The sequence below is a fragment of the Centruroides sculpturatus genome, unplaced genomic scaffold (assembly GCF_000671375.1).
Source record: "Centruroides sculpturatus isolate CEXI.00-Female unplaced genomic scaffold, Cexi_2.0 scaffold225, whole genome shotgun sequence".
In the NCBI taxonomy this organism is placed as follows: Eukaryota; Metazoa; Arthropoda; class Arachnida; order Scorpiones; family Buthidae; genus Centruroides; species Centruroides sculpturatus.
This window is the reverse complement of record NW_019384500.1, coordinates 213,628-234,001: the sequence shown is the minus strand read 5'-3', so window position 1 is coordinate 234,001 and position 20,374 is coordinate 213,628. Positions and strand designations below refer to the sequence as shown.

General features: G+C 30.0%; 1 protein-coding gene across 1 annotated transcript in view; it reads left to right on the top strand.

Annotated features, from left to right (window-relative positions):
• Positions 1–13,234, top strand: part of LOC111622029 (SIN3-HDAC complex-associated factor-like) — a 44,492-nt gene extending 31,258 nt beyond the window's left edge. Inside the window, exon 5 of the mRNA XM_023364327.1 lies at positions 12,833–13,234. Within this exon, the coding sequence (XP_023220095.1) occupies positions 12,833–13,094 (262 nt within the window). The 3' untranslated portion in view covers positions 13,095–13,234. The remainder of the gene's footprint in view (positions 1–12,832) is intronic.
• The last annotated feature ends 7,140 nt before the right edge of the window (positions 13,235–20,374 follow it).

Genomic DNA, 20,374 nt, shown 5'->3' with positions numbered 1-20,374 from the left:
GAGAGCTCAAGAAAGCCAAGTGTGTCAACTCCAATGTGAGTTCTTTGCCTGAACCAATGGATATTGACTTGGAATGTGATAACCACCAAGACTTTATTCATTTACATCTTATCCTTCTAATAACTCAAAGACAGATTCATGCCTTAAACCAGTGTTTCTCAACTGGGTGATATTGCCCCATGTGGGCGTTTTTCCATGTTGAGGGGGCGATTGGTAATAATTTATATTTTAGGGGGCAAAAAACAATTTTCTGGGCGATATAGTAAAACATTATATTAAGCATAATTAGATATTTTATTTGTTATATCGTACAATAATTAAACAAATAACATTATACTAGTCTCTAGTCTATTCAATGCAGTATGAATTTGGCGTTAGCCTTGGCCCTCGGCATCGGAATTTTGAAGTAAAGAGGGCAATACTATGTGACGGTTTTATTGAAGGGGTGATGATTCATTAGAGGTTGAGAAACACTACCTGAAACGATTGTGATTGTGTCTCTGTACACAGATCCCCAATTTTTTGACCTGTGTGACATCTGGCATTCTGTTTATGCTGTGGGGTGGGACAAAGAACTGTCAATCAGCTTACATGATATCATGTACAGGAGGTTTTGGACTGTGCAGCAAACCGCATGCAATTCATGTATTTTTATTCATTGTATTCTTTGCTGTTGGCTACATATAGTATGTGGAGAGATAATAACCATGCCAATTTTGATGGATTGATGATCTGTGACATGTCTTCTCTCTAACTGCAAATTTTCATCTTCAGTTAATGTACGGAATTTTGAAAATCCACATTTTTTGGAAGTATATCAAAATATCTCTGTAGAGCATGTTTCCCAATGTGGGGCCCACACCCCACATGGGGACAATTCGATTGTTAAGAGGAGCAATTTGAAAATGGACTCATAGCCTAGGGGTAGCCAACAGTTTTTGTCCCTGGGTCGAATTGGAAAGAAAATTTTTTTCACAGGCTGAACCAGAGGCTGCCCTAGGAAGATTTTGAGGTGGTGCGAGATCTCATTGTGGTGCCACCCCATAGAGACCAAATTGTACAGTACATAGAGATTACAGATACATTTTTTTATATTATCATGCTTTATCAACATTCTACGCTGTACTTAAGAGATTTGTAATGAAGGGTTAACTCTAAACCCACAATTTTTGCGTCAAAGTTTTTCATTGAGCCATTCGGACTTCAGTAGCTGATATTGAAAGATTGATTGTGGGCCACATAAATTCATTAGATGGGCCGTATGTTAGTCATGCCTGTTCTAGCCTATATCCTTCCATGATAAAGTGTGACGTAATTGTCATGTAATAGTAGTTGTATGTGTTTATGATGGTCGTATTGTGGGGAATAATGCCTTCTGGGAGGTCCGTCTAAGGTAACTGTCCCCTATTCAGGCGTTACAGACATGGAGAAAACTTGGAAAACTTCAAGTGACCAGCATGTCCTGGTGAAGTGCGAATGCACGACTGAACTCCCAGGAGTTCGGTTGTGCGTTCAAGGAACAAAAACATTGGCCAATGGTGGGTCGTCGCAGAGTAATACTCGCAGAACAAGAAATAACGCCACACTGAGCCAGAAAAAGCATGGATCGCCTTTTGTTTTCGCAAACTTAGCAGCGAGGTCACTTGGACACGCCGACAGGTGTCAGAATTTTTCATTGAGCTATTTGGACATGGATAGCTAATATTGAAAGATTATTCACAGACCACATAAATTCATTAGACAGGCTATATGCTGGCCATGCCTGGTATAGCCACTGTATATGTTAGGGGGGGCATACGAATTTTAGAAAGACTTATGAGGAGCATAGCACAAAAAGGTTGGGAAACACTGCTGTATAGTTAAAGTTGGGTTTCGAAAATCTTCATCACCAATGACCCAATTTCCTGCAAAAATTCCAAGGCTCCCATTATAAGTTTCCAGGGGTTGGGAAAAATCTAATGACCTTGAACGGGTCCATGCTGGACCAGAACTAGCATGCAATAAGTGATTTCTCCCTATCACAGGGTGCATGATTTATTCCATTTAAATTATTTTAAATTTCCCATCTCTTCACTTTAAGAAAATTAATTTTTAAAACACAAGTCTCTCTTTTTTTTTTATTTAATTTAAATAAAATCATGAAATTTTTTTAATATTATGTAGAAAAGCTAATTACATAATCAGTTTTACAGAAAGTTTTTCATTTTTTGTAAGAAGTGAAAAAGTGGTTTTTTTTTAATAAAAAAAATTTATATAATTGTGATTTCTACCGAGACGGATGGATGCATGACAAACTGTCATATGCCTGAGATATGTGTGAATACTGTTGACAGAGTCAGAAATACATTGTCAGTGTAACTTTTTTGAAATAACATCATATTTACAATTATTTATAGATTTCAGATTGTCAGTTTTGTAGAGATGATGCTATATATGCAAACTAAATTTAACATACAATGGCTTATACCTCCATGTACCCAGACTATGCTAGATGGATCTGTGATGTCAGAGAAGGTCCAAACAAGACATATTGCTCTGTCTGTTTACATTTATTTGATTTAAGCAACATGGGCAAGCAGGCTGCTGAATGCTTGTTCAGGGAGAAAATCACATGAAATACTTGAATACAAAACTCCAACGACCAACTCTAACAGAACTCTCTTCTTGATCTAGGCCTAAGTTGAAGTCCTCTGAATCATCAGCTAGTATAATTAAAGACACTAACATAACAATGGAAATACATTCCAGTAAGCATCCAAGTTTGTCTAATGCAAGCATTATCAACTTTCATGATTAAGGATGATTAACAAAAGCTGAAATTATCTGGGCCTTGAATGTTATCCAAAAGCGATTTTCATTAACATCGTCCCAGTGCCATTAGTCAAATATTTAAGAAAATGTTTAGTGACAGTGCAATTGCTGTCCAATTTCAAATGGGAGATAGAAAATGTTTCTGTTATCAATCATGGACTAACACCATTTTTTCAGGCAGAGCTTAGAGATACTTTGCAACACAGTAATAATTATTGTGTATTTTGATGAAGCATTAAACAAAATTGTACAAAGGTGCCAAATGGATATTGGAGTCAGAGTTTGGGACTATAAATAGAATACTGAGTTCACTCTGTATCTATTTTTAATGTATTTTTAAATTTTGCATCTATTTAATTCAGTTTAAAAAACATGTTCTGCCAGTTTATAATTAATGGAACTTACATGGAAGCTCTATACATTTAGAAATACAGTAGAGTCTCGAAAACTTGGCACTTGATAACCTGGCAGTCCGGATAACTCAGCCACACCCTGGCAGGGCAAAAAAATCCTTAGTTAATTAATTTTCATTATAGACAGCTTTATGCCTCATAAAGTATTTTTATGAGGTCTGTCCTATCAGGTAAATTACTGTACACAATGTATTCATTAATTTTCATTTTCATGTAGTAAAGGCTCTATGCCTTCATAAAGGACGTACTTTTCCTTTGTTTAAGGGTATTTGGGCAGTTTCTTCTCTGTTGTATTCTCAAGTAAACAATACATACAAGTACAATACAGTATTTTCTGAGGAAACACTTATACTTATTTTTTTTAACCCCATTCCCGATAACCCGGCATTTTCACAAACTCGGCCACCCTTCGGTCCACATTAGGCCGAGTTTTTGAGACTCTACTGTACTGTATTTGTCTTATTATTTACAGATTTTTGAGCTTATATTGTATTTTTATTTTTTATTTACGATGATTATTTTTCATAATTTATCCATATATGTAATTTAATTTTTATGTTACTTGTTTTTTCATTACTTATCTGTGTTTATTAGTAATTTTATTTTATTTTATTATTTATGTTTTAATTTAAACCAACCATAATACCACATTCACAAAATTATCCTTCATATTCTATTTTCACTAAGTTTGATTTTTGTATTCTTTAAAAATGACTGAAAACATTTGTAATTACATTGTTTTTGCTGTTTTTAAATGTTTCATGAGTGTCTGAACTGTCTGTTTATATTTGAGAATATTTAACGATGTTGGAGTACTCATAGCATAACATATTTTTGATTTTTACTAGATTTTTTCCAATGGTGTTTTGTGTTATTTATCTTACTTGTTTTCATTAATCATCTCATTAATAAATAAGATAATTATTTATCCAGTTTTGGACATTAAATGATGTCTTTATGTTATTGTTAATGTAGAAATATGAACCTATAGTTGTATTAGAAGAATGCACATAAAGAGTGTAAATTATATTATCTGATTTAAAAAATAAATTTACTCAGCATTATTTTTTGGGTTGTGTTTGCAGCCTGCAGCTTATAGAATCAATTTTACTGTTTATAAAGATCAACAAAAATAATTGTAAATGATTAGAAATGCTCTTGTATCTTTCCTCAATAATGTTGTAAGAAAATAATGATAAAACAAACAACATTAAGTGAGGACTTGCTGATATTTATATTGCAATTCATAAACATCTTTTCATATGAAGTTCAAAAACATTAATTCATTTCATTCATATAGCTTAAACCTTCTGCATGTATGTACTGTACATTATATAAAGTATAAATATTTGAATATATATGTATATCATATGGCTATTGCCTTTCAGGTAACCTGTAATTAAGAGAAACAAACAAACATGAAAAATAATTATCATAATATGAAAATAAAATGGATAACAAATAAAGAGAAAGAAAAATAAAAATACAGTAGTCATTAATCAGATCACACATGTAGGGATACAAACCACATAGTGATGTATCAGATGATGTGATATAACTGAAGTTTTGAATTTGAAGACAAAAAAAATAACATATATCCAAATGAGCAATATAATGATGGGCTACTGTATAATAAATATTTATCTTATTTAAAAAATATAACTCAGATTAAATTCTATATTATAAATTAGTTTGTTTCAAACAGTACATATTGTTTATGGTTTTATTGATGACTTTGTAATTATTTAACTATTTTATTTTCAGTACAATCAAATTTTAACTAGAGTGTACAAGGGAACATTGGCAAATAGTTAATCTATATTTCTGAAGAACAAATTCTTATTTGCTTCAACTTAGTGAATTTAGATGAAGGAAAAATTGTTGGGAGTGGTCTTAATTGCAAATTAAAATTGACAGATAACCTGTGTTATTTGCAGGAAATTATGGTTATGAAGTTATTCATACTTAAATGCTTTTGACCAATGAAATATAATACAGTGGGTGATCGGTTAACAAACATAATCCGTTCCAGGACTTTGTTCGCTATCTGAATTGTTCATTAACCGATTATCGATTTACCATAGGTTTGTATGGGAATTTGATTAATTCGTTCTGGAGACCCCCCAAAAATAAAAAAGTATATACTTAATACATTTATTCATATGTAATAATAAAACTACATACATACACGGTCTTGCATTTTTATTTGTCATGTTTTTTCCGTTTGTGGGGGTTAAAGAATCTGTCCAATGTCGATTGCTTTTCTGTCTTATTCATGATTTTTCAGAAGTAATTAATAGCGTTGTAACTGTAAAGATCCCTAGGCCTATTAACCTCAACTTGGTTTGGATGCCATTTTAAGACCGTTGTTCTGACATCCTTCTACTTCTTCAAGAGATCTTTAATAGCAGATATCGGCACAACTCTGCATTTTCAGAAGAAAACATAAAATAATTGTTTCTGTCAGAAATACAAAAGGCTGGAATTACAAGGGAGAGTTTCAAAGTTCAGGGGATACTATCCGATCAGTATATACTGGGTAGGATGTCTCCCGCGCTCCAAAAAGTTTTGAATTGTTGCCTGAAGACAAAGGAAGACCAATCGGTATTTGTTATTTTATGTTGCTTCTTGTGTTTGTTCAGTGAAGTGTTCATTATTCGAACATGTGTTTGTTGTCCGATCATTAAAATCTTTCACGAAAGTGTTCGTTAACCGATCACCCACTGTATATTTCAAGATAATAAACTTTATAACATAAGCTATCCTATTCAGATAAATATTTAGTATTTACAATAAAACTTTTGCTCTAAGTTGTTTAATTTAATTAGCTTATTCTCTCAGACTTCCATCTATCATGCAAATTTTATTTTGCAAAGGAAAAGATTATAGATAAGGATAAAGCTGATGTTTATTTAGTGAATATAATTAAAAATCTCTATAGCTTTTATTGATAAAGATAAAGTTCTGTGAGCAAACATTATATTAATGGTCCTTAAATGGACCATTAATATAATGTTTTCTCACAAAACTTTATCTTTATCATTGCAATGAGCCTTGGATGAGCCAAGGTGTTTTAGAACAAATCAATGTTAATTCTAGAACTACATAATTATTCACCTCTTGCTTTTGATTTCTAAAACAAGTATGCTTATGCTTTTTAACCAAACATTCACATGTTTGCTCATGGGTGTATAAGTCGAGAGCAGGGAGAAATTGCTACCAAATTCAGGCAAACAAGTGGGGGAAATTTGGGCAAAGCAAGAACAAATAATCAGAGAAAGCGAAAAGGTTAACAAATTATCAGTTGTTGACAAATTAAAACTTGGCTCTTCTTTTAATCTGTAAAATTTTGGGCAAATCTACCTCCACTGCCTACTAAACCATTTTCTCCATATATCCAATGGTGATACTTACATTATAGATTGCACTTGGAGTTGCTTTTTTTATTTAAAAGAGCTGACAAAGATTTTATTGAAGTCTTATTAAATTTTATACATTTTTGATATAATACTAATCATTCAATTTCGTAAATTTTAAGTTTAATAAAACTTTTTTAGTTTTTACTTATTTTTATTCATTTTACTACTATATTTTTGTCATATAACTGGTTTTTACTTAAATAATCAATTTCATTGTTTTATATTGAATTTGCTCATACACTGAAAAAATCAAAGTGAGACCAGAAACATTCCGTAATAATTTTTGTTATTTTAATCAAGCAGTTATAATTGCATTTTGTGTGTTTGGAAAAATCAGTTTTTTCTGATTGAACACTTAAAATACATTTTAAAATATTTATTTTGATTGTTGTGTACAAATTAAATATATAATGGCGAGGTTGCGGCAGAAGTTTTCATCTCTAAAACGTGAACATCTGCTTACAAGATAACGACATTTGACATTCATGTTTTAGAGATGAAAACTTCGACCACAAACTCACTGATGTAAAATATACTATTTTCGATGTATTTAAGCAATTACAAAAGTTAGCCTGTATAAACTTTTAAAAAAATTTTCATTGAATGTAAATGTCCTAATAGAATATTAAAAGAAAAAGTTAGTTGTTTCAAACATTCCAAAGATGCCTAGAAAAAATTTGTAACAGAAAAGAGAAAACAATTTTCTATTTTATTTATCTTATTTTTACAGTATTTTGAAGATATGAAAATTTACTATTAATTTTATAATTGATATAAAATTAATAGCCAATTTTTTCATATGTTCCATATATTGTAAGAATAAGATTTTAAAAATTTTTCCATGTGAATATGGAGGGCTTTTACAATAATAGCAGTTTACTATTCTTTCTGTCATTATTTTCCTCTGAATTCTTTTGATTTCATCTATATATCTCTGTTTAGCTTCAACTATCATTTTACATTGTTTTTCCAGGAATTGTAGAATTTGTGAAATTCCTTCTCTTAATTGTTGTTCACTCTTCCTACAACATTTTCAGTAGACTGGCAGTAATTCTGGGTCTGCATTGGAAAAACTCTGTTTCAGAGATTCAATAGAATAGGAATTATAAGAATGTCATCTGGTGTCTTAACTGATATCTTGTCAGTGGCAATGCAAATTGTTTTCAACTCCTGTGATTTCTGAAGAAAATATTGCTGGGTTTCTCCAGCAGTATGCAAGGAAGATTTATTATGAAGAATCACAACTTTGTCTCCACTAGATAAATTGCAAGAATATCCTACTCCATCAATAATTCTCAATTGAGGGCAGCTTTTGCAAGAGAAACATTTCTCTGCTGCCTAAGACATCAACAAACATAGTCTTGTAAATTCTTTTTGATTAGGTGGATTTTTGTTCAAGCAAGCTGTCTTAATCTTTCTCAACAAATCAGCTGTTCTCTTTAGCAGTTTTCTTTGAAAATATGCAAATTTAATTGGGTCTTCATTATATATTGAATTGTTATTATTTCAAAATTCTCTATTGATTGCAAAATTCAATTATAACACAAAATTGAGAATTAGAACACCAGAGATAGTTATCTTCATATTTTATTACTATTGATACAATTGACTTAGTTTTCTAAATAAAGTTGATACAGTAGAACCTCGAAAACTCGGCCTAATGTGGACCGAAGGGTAGTCGAGTTTGTGAAAGTGCCGGGTTATCGGGAATGGGGTTAAAAAAAATAAGTATGAGTGTTTCCTCAAAAAATACTTTACTGTACTTGTATGTATTGTTTACTTGAGAATACAACAGAGAAGAAACTGCCCAAATACCCTTAAACAAAGGAAAAGTACGTCCTTTATGAAGGCATAGAGCCTTTACTACATGAAAATGAAAATTCATGAATATACTGTGTACAGTAATTTACCCGATAAGACAGATTTCAGAAAAATACTTTATGAGAACTTTTATACTTTTATAAAGCTATCTATAATGAAAATTAATTAACTAAGGATTTTTTTGCCCTGCCAGGGTGTGGCCGAGTTATCCAGAGTGCCGGGTTATCGAGAGCCGAGTTTTCGAGGTTCTACTGTAATAAGTTTGCTTTTATTTTCATATCCTGATGTGATAGAAATATTTTGTTCTTAGTTTAGTCATGAGAAATAACAGATTAAACAAAATTATGCAGCAAATATCAAGAAAAATTATGAAAGTTAAAATTTGTTGTGTAGTGTTATTACCACCAGCTGAGAACACAGGTCATAGCCTACCAATAAAAGATTGATCCAAATGTGTTTTTAGGGCTTTTCTGTGTGTTAGAGATGGGCCAACCAGAGTAAATGGGCACCTGGGCCACAATACATATTTAGCCCTAGCAAATTAAATTATTATATCAAAGTAAAGAATTAAGTGAATAAAAATATTATGGGGGCTCCTACTTTCTCATGGCCAGGACAATTTGCTCCTTTTGTCCTCTCTGGATGTTTGTGTTTAGAGAAGAACTTATATAAAAAGTTTTTTTTTTTTTTTTTTGATTTTTCTACAATGTTAAAAGTAATAAGTTTTTTTATCAATTTAACCACCTGTGCAATTTTGTGCTCTCCTCAAAACAACCACTTTTGTATTGTCATCAGTAGTGATGGTTCAGAGATTTGACTGTATATTGAATTTAAGTTTAGTTGATCATATTAATATTGCATTATTTGTATTAATTACAGTAGAGCGTCGTTTATCCGAATCAATTGGGGACTGGGGTCATTCAGATAACTTATTTTTCGGATGACCGATTATGTACAAAAAAATATATTAACCTATCCCATGTTAAAATTTTTCTCTGTTGCATGTCGCTTTGCGTTGAATTTTCGTCGATGTTAAGTCTAATGTAAACTTTTTAAAATAATAATCGTGGCTGTTGTATCGTTAAAAATTATTTTTTTATTTTTTACAAGCAAAATAAATATATTGAAAAATATAAAAACAAAAAAAATTATACTTTAGAAGTTAATCTAGTATCAAAAACGTTCGATTTAACATGACACACAGTCCTCAGACAAACACCACACAAAAGTGCCAGTGCTGTCAGCTAAATCATACACATCAACAAAAAAATATTGGAGTAGCCCAAGATATAGCCAAAGATTGCAGCGCCACAGCACTAGCGAAAATTTAAATTTACTGACTGGAATTCTTTCGGATAAATGATGCTCTACTGTATATAGATTTAATAATATATAAAATAAGCTGAATGTTTAATTATCAACAATTAACATGTGATAATTGTTGATTAAAAAATTACATGTATAATATTAAATTAAATATCTTTTTAAATAGTTCTTTGTTTTTTGCCTTAATTTCATTAAACATTTCTATTAACTTAAACCAGTTATTTACATTAGGGCTTATCACACCAGTGAATATTAACACAAAATTTCTTAAATTTATTTTATATTTAAGTTTACAAAACAGAGATTTTACAATAATTAAATCTAATATGTAAACAATACACCCAAAATGCATTTTGGAATCTAAAATAGTCTCTTTTTGCTTGGCCATTCAATAAAAATCACAAGATAAAAATACATAAAGATTACATTATAAAAGGCCAAAATAACCATGAAGACATCACAATTAAGAAACTGGTGTTATCTCACAAGTGCCTTACAATAAATTTTTTTTCATGTTTTCTGTAATCAAGCCAGCCGTAGAGAGTTCTACACACAATTAATTACAATCAATTACAGACCACTTTAAATATCAAACAATAATGTAATGGACACAATACTTACAATGCTTCTGAAGGATCAACTGAAACATTACACCAAATAAAAATAATATGCACTTTTATAATCAAATCCCAGGGAAATAGCCATCACAGTACAAATATGTACAAAAATGTACATATTTATGCTTCATTTTACATCATCAGTTTTACATCATTGAACTTCATTTTTACTGATATAATCATACCAACCCTCATCAATTTTTAAATCCAAATTATCATTAATTCTCTTTTCTTTTTTAACTTTTAAAATTTCAATACATTTATAATATTTATGCTTAGTGGGTAAAACCTTTTTGGAAATTTATTCACATGTCATATATAAGCACATGGAAAAACCTTGGACAAAAGAGCAACGAGAAAATCAGTTAATAAAACGTGGCAGGTATGTATAATATTTGTTTCAAATTTTATGGCTTTTATCAAATTTTTTTCTATTTCACAACTATTTAAATTAGTGTTTTGCTACTGCTGAAGTTTGTGTATTATATTTTATTGCATTAATATGTTATTTTATTCAAATCTTTAAACATCATTTTGTTTCACCTACATATATCATTCTGTCATTGCAATTACAATTAAATTTATATGAAACATTATTTTTTTTATAAATCGTTTATCTCTCTATTTAAATTATTTTGACATATATGTTTATGTATTTTATTATACTGATCAGGTACCAATTTTATATTAAATCTCTTTAATTCATTTTTTATTCTTTCAAACATACTGTTTGCATATGTGAGTTTAAAATATTTTGTACTCTGTTGATTATTACTATATTCTCTCTCATTTCCATTATTATTAACATTATATTCAATATGTTTCAGCCAACCCTCCAGAAATGTTTTGGATAATGGTTTAATAAATAAATTTTTAAAATATGAGTAATTTCGCTTTAATTTTTATATTCTGAATTAGTTCTATTTATAATTTTTTGTATAAAATTAATAAAAGTATTTCTTTTCATAAATGTAGGGGTATATGATTAGAAATCCATTAACTTATCAATATTACAAAATTTTTTATAGTTTTTTTATTTGTAACAAGTTAGCATGTCTTGACACTGACACATTGAAAAAAGACAATTTATTGTTAATTTCATTTTATCATCTAAGTAATGTTATATATAAATTTAATCATAATTGCAATGACAGAATGATATATGTAGGTGAAACAAAATGATGTTTAAAGGTTTGAATAAAAGAACATATTAATGCAATAAAATATAATACACAAACTTCAGCAGTAGAAAACACTGTAATTTAAATAGGTGTGAAATAGAAAAAGATTTGATAAAAGCCATAAAATTTGAAACAAATATTAATAAGCATAAATATTATGAATGTATTGAAATTTTATAAGTTAAAAAAAGAAAAGAGAGTTAATGATAATTTGGATTTAAAAATTGATGAGGAAAGATTGAATATAATCATTTTTACTAATATGATTATATTAGTAAAAATGAAGTTCAATGACGTAAAACTGATGATGTAAAATGAAGCATAAATATGTATATTTTTGTACTGTGACGGCTATTTCTATGGGATTTGATTGTAAAAGTGCATATTATTTTTATTTGGTGTAATGTTTCAGTTGATCCTTCAGAGGCATTGTAATTGTGTGTAGAACTCTACGGCTGGCTTGGTTACAGAAAACATGAAAAAAAGTTTATTGTAAGGCACTTGTGAGATAACACCAGTTTCTTAATTGTGATGTCTTCACGGTTATTTTGGCCTTTTATAATGTAATCTTTAAGTATTTTTATCTTGTGATCTTTATTGAAAGGATGAGTGAAGAGTGAGTATTTTAGATTCCGAAATTTTGGGTGTATTGTTTACAAATTAGGTTTAATTATAGTAAAATCTCTTTGTTTTGTAAACTTAAATATAAAATAAATTCAAGAAATTTTGTGTTAATATTCACTGGTGTGATAAGCCCTAACATAAATAACTGGTTTAAGTTAGAAATGTTTAATATTTTTAAATATCAGATTTTCATAAATACCTGGTAAGTAGAATGTGTATAAATTCTGACAATATATAGCATATTCAAACAAAAATTTATGTTATTGGAGTAATAACCTTTAAAATTAGAAATTCTAAAAATTTTTGGAAATTTTATCGTTAATATTTCAATAAAACAATTTTGTTTAAGTATAAGTTAGAATCTCTAATATTAGAAACTTTTTATTTCTCCAAATACTATATTTATAGGAGCACCAAATACAACCTTCACTGAGTTCTCTTCTATCATCTCTCTGAAATCATTTGAAATCTGTATAGCCAGAGAGATAGAAAGACTTTATTAATAGGGCTAGAAGAGATACAAAAAAGAAGTTGGCTTAGAATATAATCATTTTAAAATCACATTTGTTAATGAATAAAAAGGTTTAATGTGGTTATTTAAACATTTTTAATTATTCTAGAGAGAAAACTTGTTGCGGAACCATATACAGAGGACCAAATAATGAAGTCCTAATTTATCCAATGCTGCTTCATCCATGCACATGTAACAATAATACAACTCAGGAAGGAAATACTCTGAAACATAACATCAAATCATCTAGTGGATTGCATGCTTCATTCCATTCTGATTCAAGAAATGAATTGAATAATGGAAAAGAATGGAATAATGATTATGAAAACGAGTCTCATAGTGAAGATGAAGAAATGTTTGATATTAATTAACATTGTTTTATTATAGGAAGTTCAATTCTATAAAATGGAAGTTCATTGATGTTATATATATATAGAGATATATATAAGTATATACATACATATTTGTATGTATTATGAACTTTCACTCTTTTTTTTTAATCAGATTTTAATACAACTATTTATTACATTCTTAATAGTATTTTTCTACTTTATAAGAAAATTAAGATTCTTAATCAAACTTTTCTTCCATTATTTATTTTATCTTTTTTTTATTAAACACTATCATTTTGACATTAAACAATAATATCATCTTTTTATAAAATTTTAAAATTAAAAATAAATGAAATTATATTTCTGTAAAAACAAAGCAAATGATATACAAATATTGCTATTTCAAATACTTACAAAATTCTTTTTCATTGCTTGCAATATAAACAGATGGCAATATTTTTGTAATAAAGTGAAAGTTAAATATAACATTAATGAACTTTTTATCTTATTTGCTCCTCTCTATCATTGATCACTGCCCAAGATTAGTCTTATATTGAAAGATTTCGTTTTTTACACTGCTCGGAAGTATGTGATGCAAATTCTGTGCTTCCATATTGTGTAGCTTAGCAAAATAATTCTGTGATCGTTTTATTGAAATGAATTAATTTGAATGTTTTCTAATACAGTATTATGCTATAGTATCTTGGTAAATATTGTATAGTTATCTTTATTTGATGTTTTGTTATTTCCTTGATGATCGTATAAAACTTTTTTTATCTATATATAAATGTATAATAGTATTCGTAAATATTTTTCCGTTGTTCTGTTTGTATAAAAAATGTCTAATTACTACCTGTTTATATTAAATGTTGATTAAGAAAAATTTTAATAACATTCCATAACATTACAGATGTACTTTCCTAGAATATCAACTATTTCACTGCCATCGTTTCCGATGTGCTTTATGGAGATAAAATGGACTTGGATGTTGTTCTGGACGAGCAAATTGATTCTTATAGCCTGTGATTGTGTTGTAAAAATATTGAACGTGTTAGTTTTTTCTGTTTCATATACTCTGATTTATTAACCAGAAATTTTTAACATGTTAGTTTAGAATGACTGTTTAAAATTTATTTTAAAGGTAGCGGTTTAATAAATTAATGGCTTTAGTAAATATAAAATTTTCTTTCAAACATTAGAATAAGCAAAGTAATAACAAAGAATGTCTAGCTGTTAGTTAACTATGCTTTTTTTTATAATGCACTCCTTTAGTCTAAAACTAGTAATGTTATCCTAGGAAAAAAAAACGAATTATTCATGCACTTCCTGATATTGATAGTTTAAATTGTTTATTATTAAATGGTTAATATAGAAAGAGATTAGATTTATTTATATTATAGATATAAGCTGTTATCATTGGCTAGATGACAGGCGTTGCTATTAAAAATTAAAAAATAGTAGTAAGATCACTATGTTTGTTCCCACAAGTGCCCCAATAAGTTTGCTGCTCAAACATACAAAAGAAAAAAAGCAAATCAAACATCTTCCTCTTTAACATCACAATGGATTTTTGGGGCTTGGGTATGAGAAGTGTTAACTTCATATTTAACTTTTATAAACTTGTAACTGTGTTGGATTTCAGGATGAAAGATTGATGTGTGTACTTTATTCTTAAATGCACAATAATAGAGTCCTTTATGAAAAATATATTGGTTCCAAGAACTGCTTGCTTTATAGAGTGAGAGAGAGAGAGAGAGATTTCTAAATTATTTTTTCCATAATTCTTACTGCAATATTTGGTTGTGAAGTTTTCTTGTGTAAGTGCATCTAATGCATGAAAGCTTTTCATAAAATATCCTGAAGAGTTATGATTCATTTATAGAAAATGTCTGTGAAACTGTGTTTCACAGCAAGATTATTCCAAAATAAATTATTACATGTATAATTTTGAGTTTATTGGCTGCAATCAGAATGAAGTTATATAGTGTGATTTGTAATATATTTTAATGTGTAAAACAATGTTAAAAATCTCTATAATGTTGAATCTCTATTAAAAGATATTGTGGTTACTAAAATTTGGAATCTTTGATATTAGTCAAAATATCTTGCAAGACATTTCATTAAAAACTATTTGATCAAAAACAAAATCTATAATGTACACATTTTGTTTTTAAATAGCACAATTTTATTTATTTGATTTGTCTAATTGCATGTATCAAATTTGACATTTTGCAATATTTCTTATTTATTTTTAAATGTAATTATGTCTGCTATTTATTTATATAAAAGTACTTTTTTATATTATTGGCTAATATATGAATTAAATAGACAAGAATGACAATTACCTGGTTCTTAGTGAAAGGATTATTATTATCTTTATATTTTTATCAAAAAATTTGAAATATTTTAGTAAAAAAATATCTGTAGAGCTGACAAATTTTGCCAACAGAAGTTTTAAATTGTGATAAATATTTCTTTATGTAAAGGATTTATTTCTGTGCATGTATGTATATAAGTGTTTATAAATAATATAATATATGAAAACTGTTAGATATGTTTGGCTTATATATTAAAAATTATGTATATTTTTAATGTTTTAATTTATTATGTTATATAATATAATGGCTTTCAGTTTTTCATTATGAAAACGTAAAAATTTGTCATGTGTCAGGCCAAATCTGGTTTTAAAAAATTCTTGGTGTGTGGATAACAACTGTTAAGAATTTTTCTGGTGTTGAAGGTAAATTGAATAGTGCAACAAAATCACAAACTCTTTTGGAAAAATATTTAACTATTCAATTTTGCTGTGAAGTAGATCAGATTGTTTAAGGTATCATTAAATGTTTTTATTGCTAGTAATATGTAATCCAATTAGACATATTTTACTAAAAGAAAAGAAAGAAAAAATATATTTTACTTCAAATGTGGTGGTGATTAAAAGTTAGTGTTGTCGTAATAGTACATATATTGTATCAAATATAAATAATATCAAATTATTTCTTAAACTCCAAAGAATTTGTTGGCAAATTTTTGTTACAAAACCTTAGGTTTAATAATTGTTTCCAAAATGTTTGTCACTTAAATAAATCTAATATTTAGAATTGTTCTAGCTTAGAATTGTAGATGCTTTACAAAATTGTTACGGTGTAAAAGCAGTGAGAATATTTCTATGAATATACTACAAAAGAGAGCAAGATTATTAAAGATTTAATCTTGGAAGTGAAGTAAACTATTGCATTTCTAAGATATTGAGCATATTCAAATCAAACAGAATCTCTGTTTTGCAGTATATTTCTTAAATAGCACGCACTTAATTTTTCAATATATGTTTTATAATTTCCTTTCATCTATTCTCCAGTAATTTAGTATTTGTAAAAGTGTCGTATCAGAATCGTGCATATTCCTCTATAGCTCAATATTTATTCTCTTTCCGAAAGACTTTCACAGTTGGTCATTTGAAGTGTCAGTGAATGCCTTTTTAGACAAACAACAATTTCACGTTTGTCAAAATAGTGTAGATTCAATGTTTGTGCTGTCTTTCTTTAAGGAACTTGGAGTTAGATTCGAACTTTTTTCAACGAGTGAACAATACCATTAAATTAAAATAATTTTTAATTTCAATAACGGAATAGTAACGAATGGAAAATGATTTACAAATCCCAAATGGGAATAAATTTTAAGAAAAGTTATGATTTTCATTCGTGTGTTTCAAAAAATTAAACTGCTATTTATGCTACTTTTAAAATCTCGAAAGACTTCGAATCTAGTCTCCGGTGAAATATCTTTAAGCAATCACTATTATCATCATTAATGCCATATCTTTGAAATTTAAAACCGTAGCAGACATCTTACTGTGGATTGCTATGTACATTAAGTAGTTACAAAATATATCTGTTCCAAATACTTGTAAAATAGTCTTGTTAACTAATGGTTGGTACGAATACTGTGTAAAGAATCATATTTTTTTGGTATTGTGTAATATGGTATAGATTGTTGGAGAATGAATATCATCCATGTGGGGCCCAAAAATTATCAAACACACTTGTGCTAGATGTGATATTGCGAGTTATGTAATTTGATTAGAAGTAATTTTTTGCTTTAAATTGGTTAAAACTTCATTGATATTTTAATGTATTGTTTATATATATATATATATGGTTAATTTTCAAATTTTAATTAATTCATAATTATAAATTGGTATTTTTAAGATTATTAATTTTCCTATATGGAATTATCAATTATTTCTCCTCTACCGTCGAAAGAATATAAGCAATAGATGGTCCAGCTAGTCAATTTCAACACTGCCATTTTTTACAGTATTTAATATCCTAGTCAAGAAAGCAGCTACATGTAAATTAAGTACAGATCATCGCTGGCCATCTTGAATAGAAGAGATTTTTGTTATTCCCCAGGATGAAAAAGAACAGTTCTATGTTTGGAAACGTGCACACAATTTTCCCTTACGAGAGTGGCACTAGTGTCGAGTGCCTTACAGTGCTGGCTTAATACTAATTGTTCGAAACTGTGGACTGTGTAAAGTACGTTCTCATTTCGAGAATAATGTATATCGAACGTATTTCATAAAAGTATTGTAAACGTGTATGTTTGTATAGGAATACGATATCAAAAAGTATGGAAATGTTTAAATATATCGATGAGTATCAGTGAATATTTTATGTATTTAAATGAGAACACTTTCTCAGATCCGCATCGCTATTGGTAAGTGTGATTTAAGTCCAAAAATAGGACTGGGGAAAGAATTTTATTTATTGACAAGTGTAAGTAATCATGGAATACTTTTAATAAAATTTGTAATGCCTGTCATCTGAGGTTGTGCATTCATTTCTATAATGTTTTTTGAAATAGAGAAGAAACGCGATTAACGTCAGACTGCTAATGCATTTAGCAATGCCTAAACGAGTTTTTTTCTGCTCGTTTTAATTGACTCTTGTAGCCAGAAAACCGCGAATCTCGTGCATATATAACGAGTAACGATTGCATTTCTGCAGCGTATAAATTATTGATTTACCACTACCACCATTTACGTGTTAAAGTGCCAGTCTACTGCTCTACGGGATCCTGGAACAAATCCAGACGAGGCAGAAAACGAATTTTATGGGGATGGTCCGTCCTGGATATGCCAGGCCCCATCCCTCACTATCCGGCTGTCCCATTGTGGGCCAAGCCGAACTCATGATGTGCTTGATTAAAATGGCCCTCTTAGTGCTCAGAACACAAGTAAGAAAAGTAAACTTGAATAATTTTTTAAAGTTTTAATACAGTTTATGAAAAGGGCTAAAACGTTTTTAATTTTTTTAACAACCTAATTTGCTTTTGTAACTTAACTGACCAGTAACGTCCAATAGCACATCATGAAAATCTTCAATATTGTATTAAAGTAAATAACATGATACAAGATGGTCACAATAAATAATAATATCTTGTAAAAATTTGAACCAGTCTAATCTATATTTGCGTCGCGCCTACGATAGTGATAGCTATCGTCCGGACAGTCTGGGAATCGGCTCACCGTCCGGGTGAACTAGTAATTTCATCCGAGCATATCCTACGGAACCTGCTGACCTTTTTTGTTTTTGTTTGTTTGTTTGTTTTTTTTTTTTTTTGCTTGTACGATTCATTCGTATTCATATACACCACCAATATCCAATAGAGCTATTTTAAACAGGTCGCTGCACCAGCACGGAATTTTTCATTGTTTGTTCTGTGACAAAACTGAATTTTAGTCTTTTAAATTGAGATACCTAAATAAGGGGACGAAATTTTCCTCCGCCCCGGCCGGCTGACACCCACGCTACGCCACTGCCATCAAGCAATCGTGGGCTCAAAAGGCCTTCCATGGTAGGCATCCTTATGACTTGGCCCAAGATTTTGTTGACAAAACTGTCAAACAGCTGGTTAGATTGGTGATGCCTCTTTGGGGAGACGGAAGGATTCATGATTGACATATAGGATCAGGTGATAAATACTAAAAACTACAGAAAACACATACTCAAAGATGCAACACTCACAAATGACACATTCAGAAAATGTCACATCATGCCAGAAACTATGCAGCACATCACTTCTGGTTGCAAGCTCTTTGCACACTTTAACACCCATATATTGGGCAAGAACAGACCTCTCTCCTAGACGGCACGTGCAGGCCCTCGAACGTTACGTAGCACGCACACATCGATTTGACTAATTGCAGACAAGAGTTCATCGGAGAAAAGGTGACCAGCCAGAATCTCCATATCAGAGAAGGAAAGAAGAAGAAGAAAAAGAACATTATTTACACAGACATAATCAAGTAGCAAATATAATACACCAAGAGCTTGCAAAGAAACACAAATTATTAGACATCCACGAACCATACTACAAATATGTTCAACAGACAGTATTGGAAAACAACATGCACAAAATGTATTATGACAGAGCCATAATCACAGATAAAACAATTTATCACAACAGACCAGACATCACATACGTTGTAGACATATCTGTTCCAAACACTCACAATGTACAAAACACATGCAGTGAAAAAATCAGCAAGTACACAGAACTCGCCCAGGAATAAGGCATCTGTGGAGGATGGATAGGGTACTTATTGTAGTCTACTTGTCGTTCTCTTCTCTACAGGTGTCATACCACAAACGCTACACAAAAGCCTGGGAACATCAAAATTGAATAGAAACATATACATCGCACTACAGAACGCCTCTATATTGAATACATGTCATATTGTTAGGAAATTCCTGAATACAGACACACACTGGAATGCTTATTTATTTATTTTTTCTTGTTTTGAAGTTACTATGCCTTTACTCTGGTCCGGCATAGTACATAGCCATCGGTGTCAACTAGGGTTTCTCATTTTCCGGGAAATTTGCCTCCAGCGGGATTACGAGAAAAATAATTTCTTTTCCCGGGATCCCGGGAAATTCCGGGATGAGATAGTAAAATAGAATTTTATATGAATAAAAAAGATCATACAGGAATATCATAAATTTGAATAATTTAATTTATTTTCTAGTAAGTAAGGCCCTGTACACACTAGGCGTTTTTCGACGAGCGTTTAGCGGAGCATGCGCACTGGCTCGGTTTGGAAATGGATGTGGAAGTGATTGCTTGTGTGTGGCTCCTCTATCGTCGCTATAAAAGACGACGGCGGAGGCAAAGAGAATTTTGGGTGCACCCAATATTACGAGATAGACTGACGCATGAAATGTTTGCGACGTTGTATCCAAAACTAAGACAAAATAAATTCAAGTTTTTTAATTCTTTTAAAATATCTATAAAATCCTTTGACGATGGTTGGT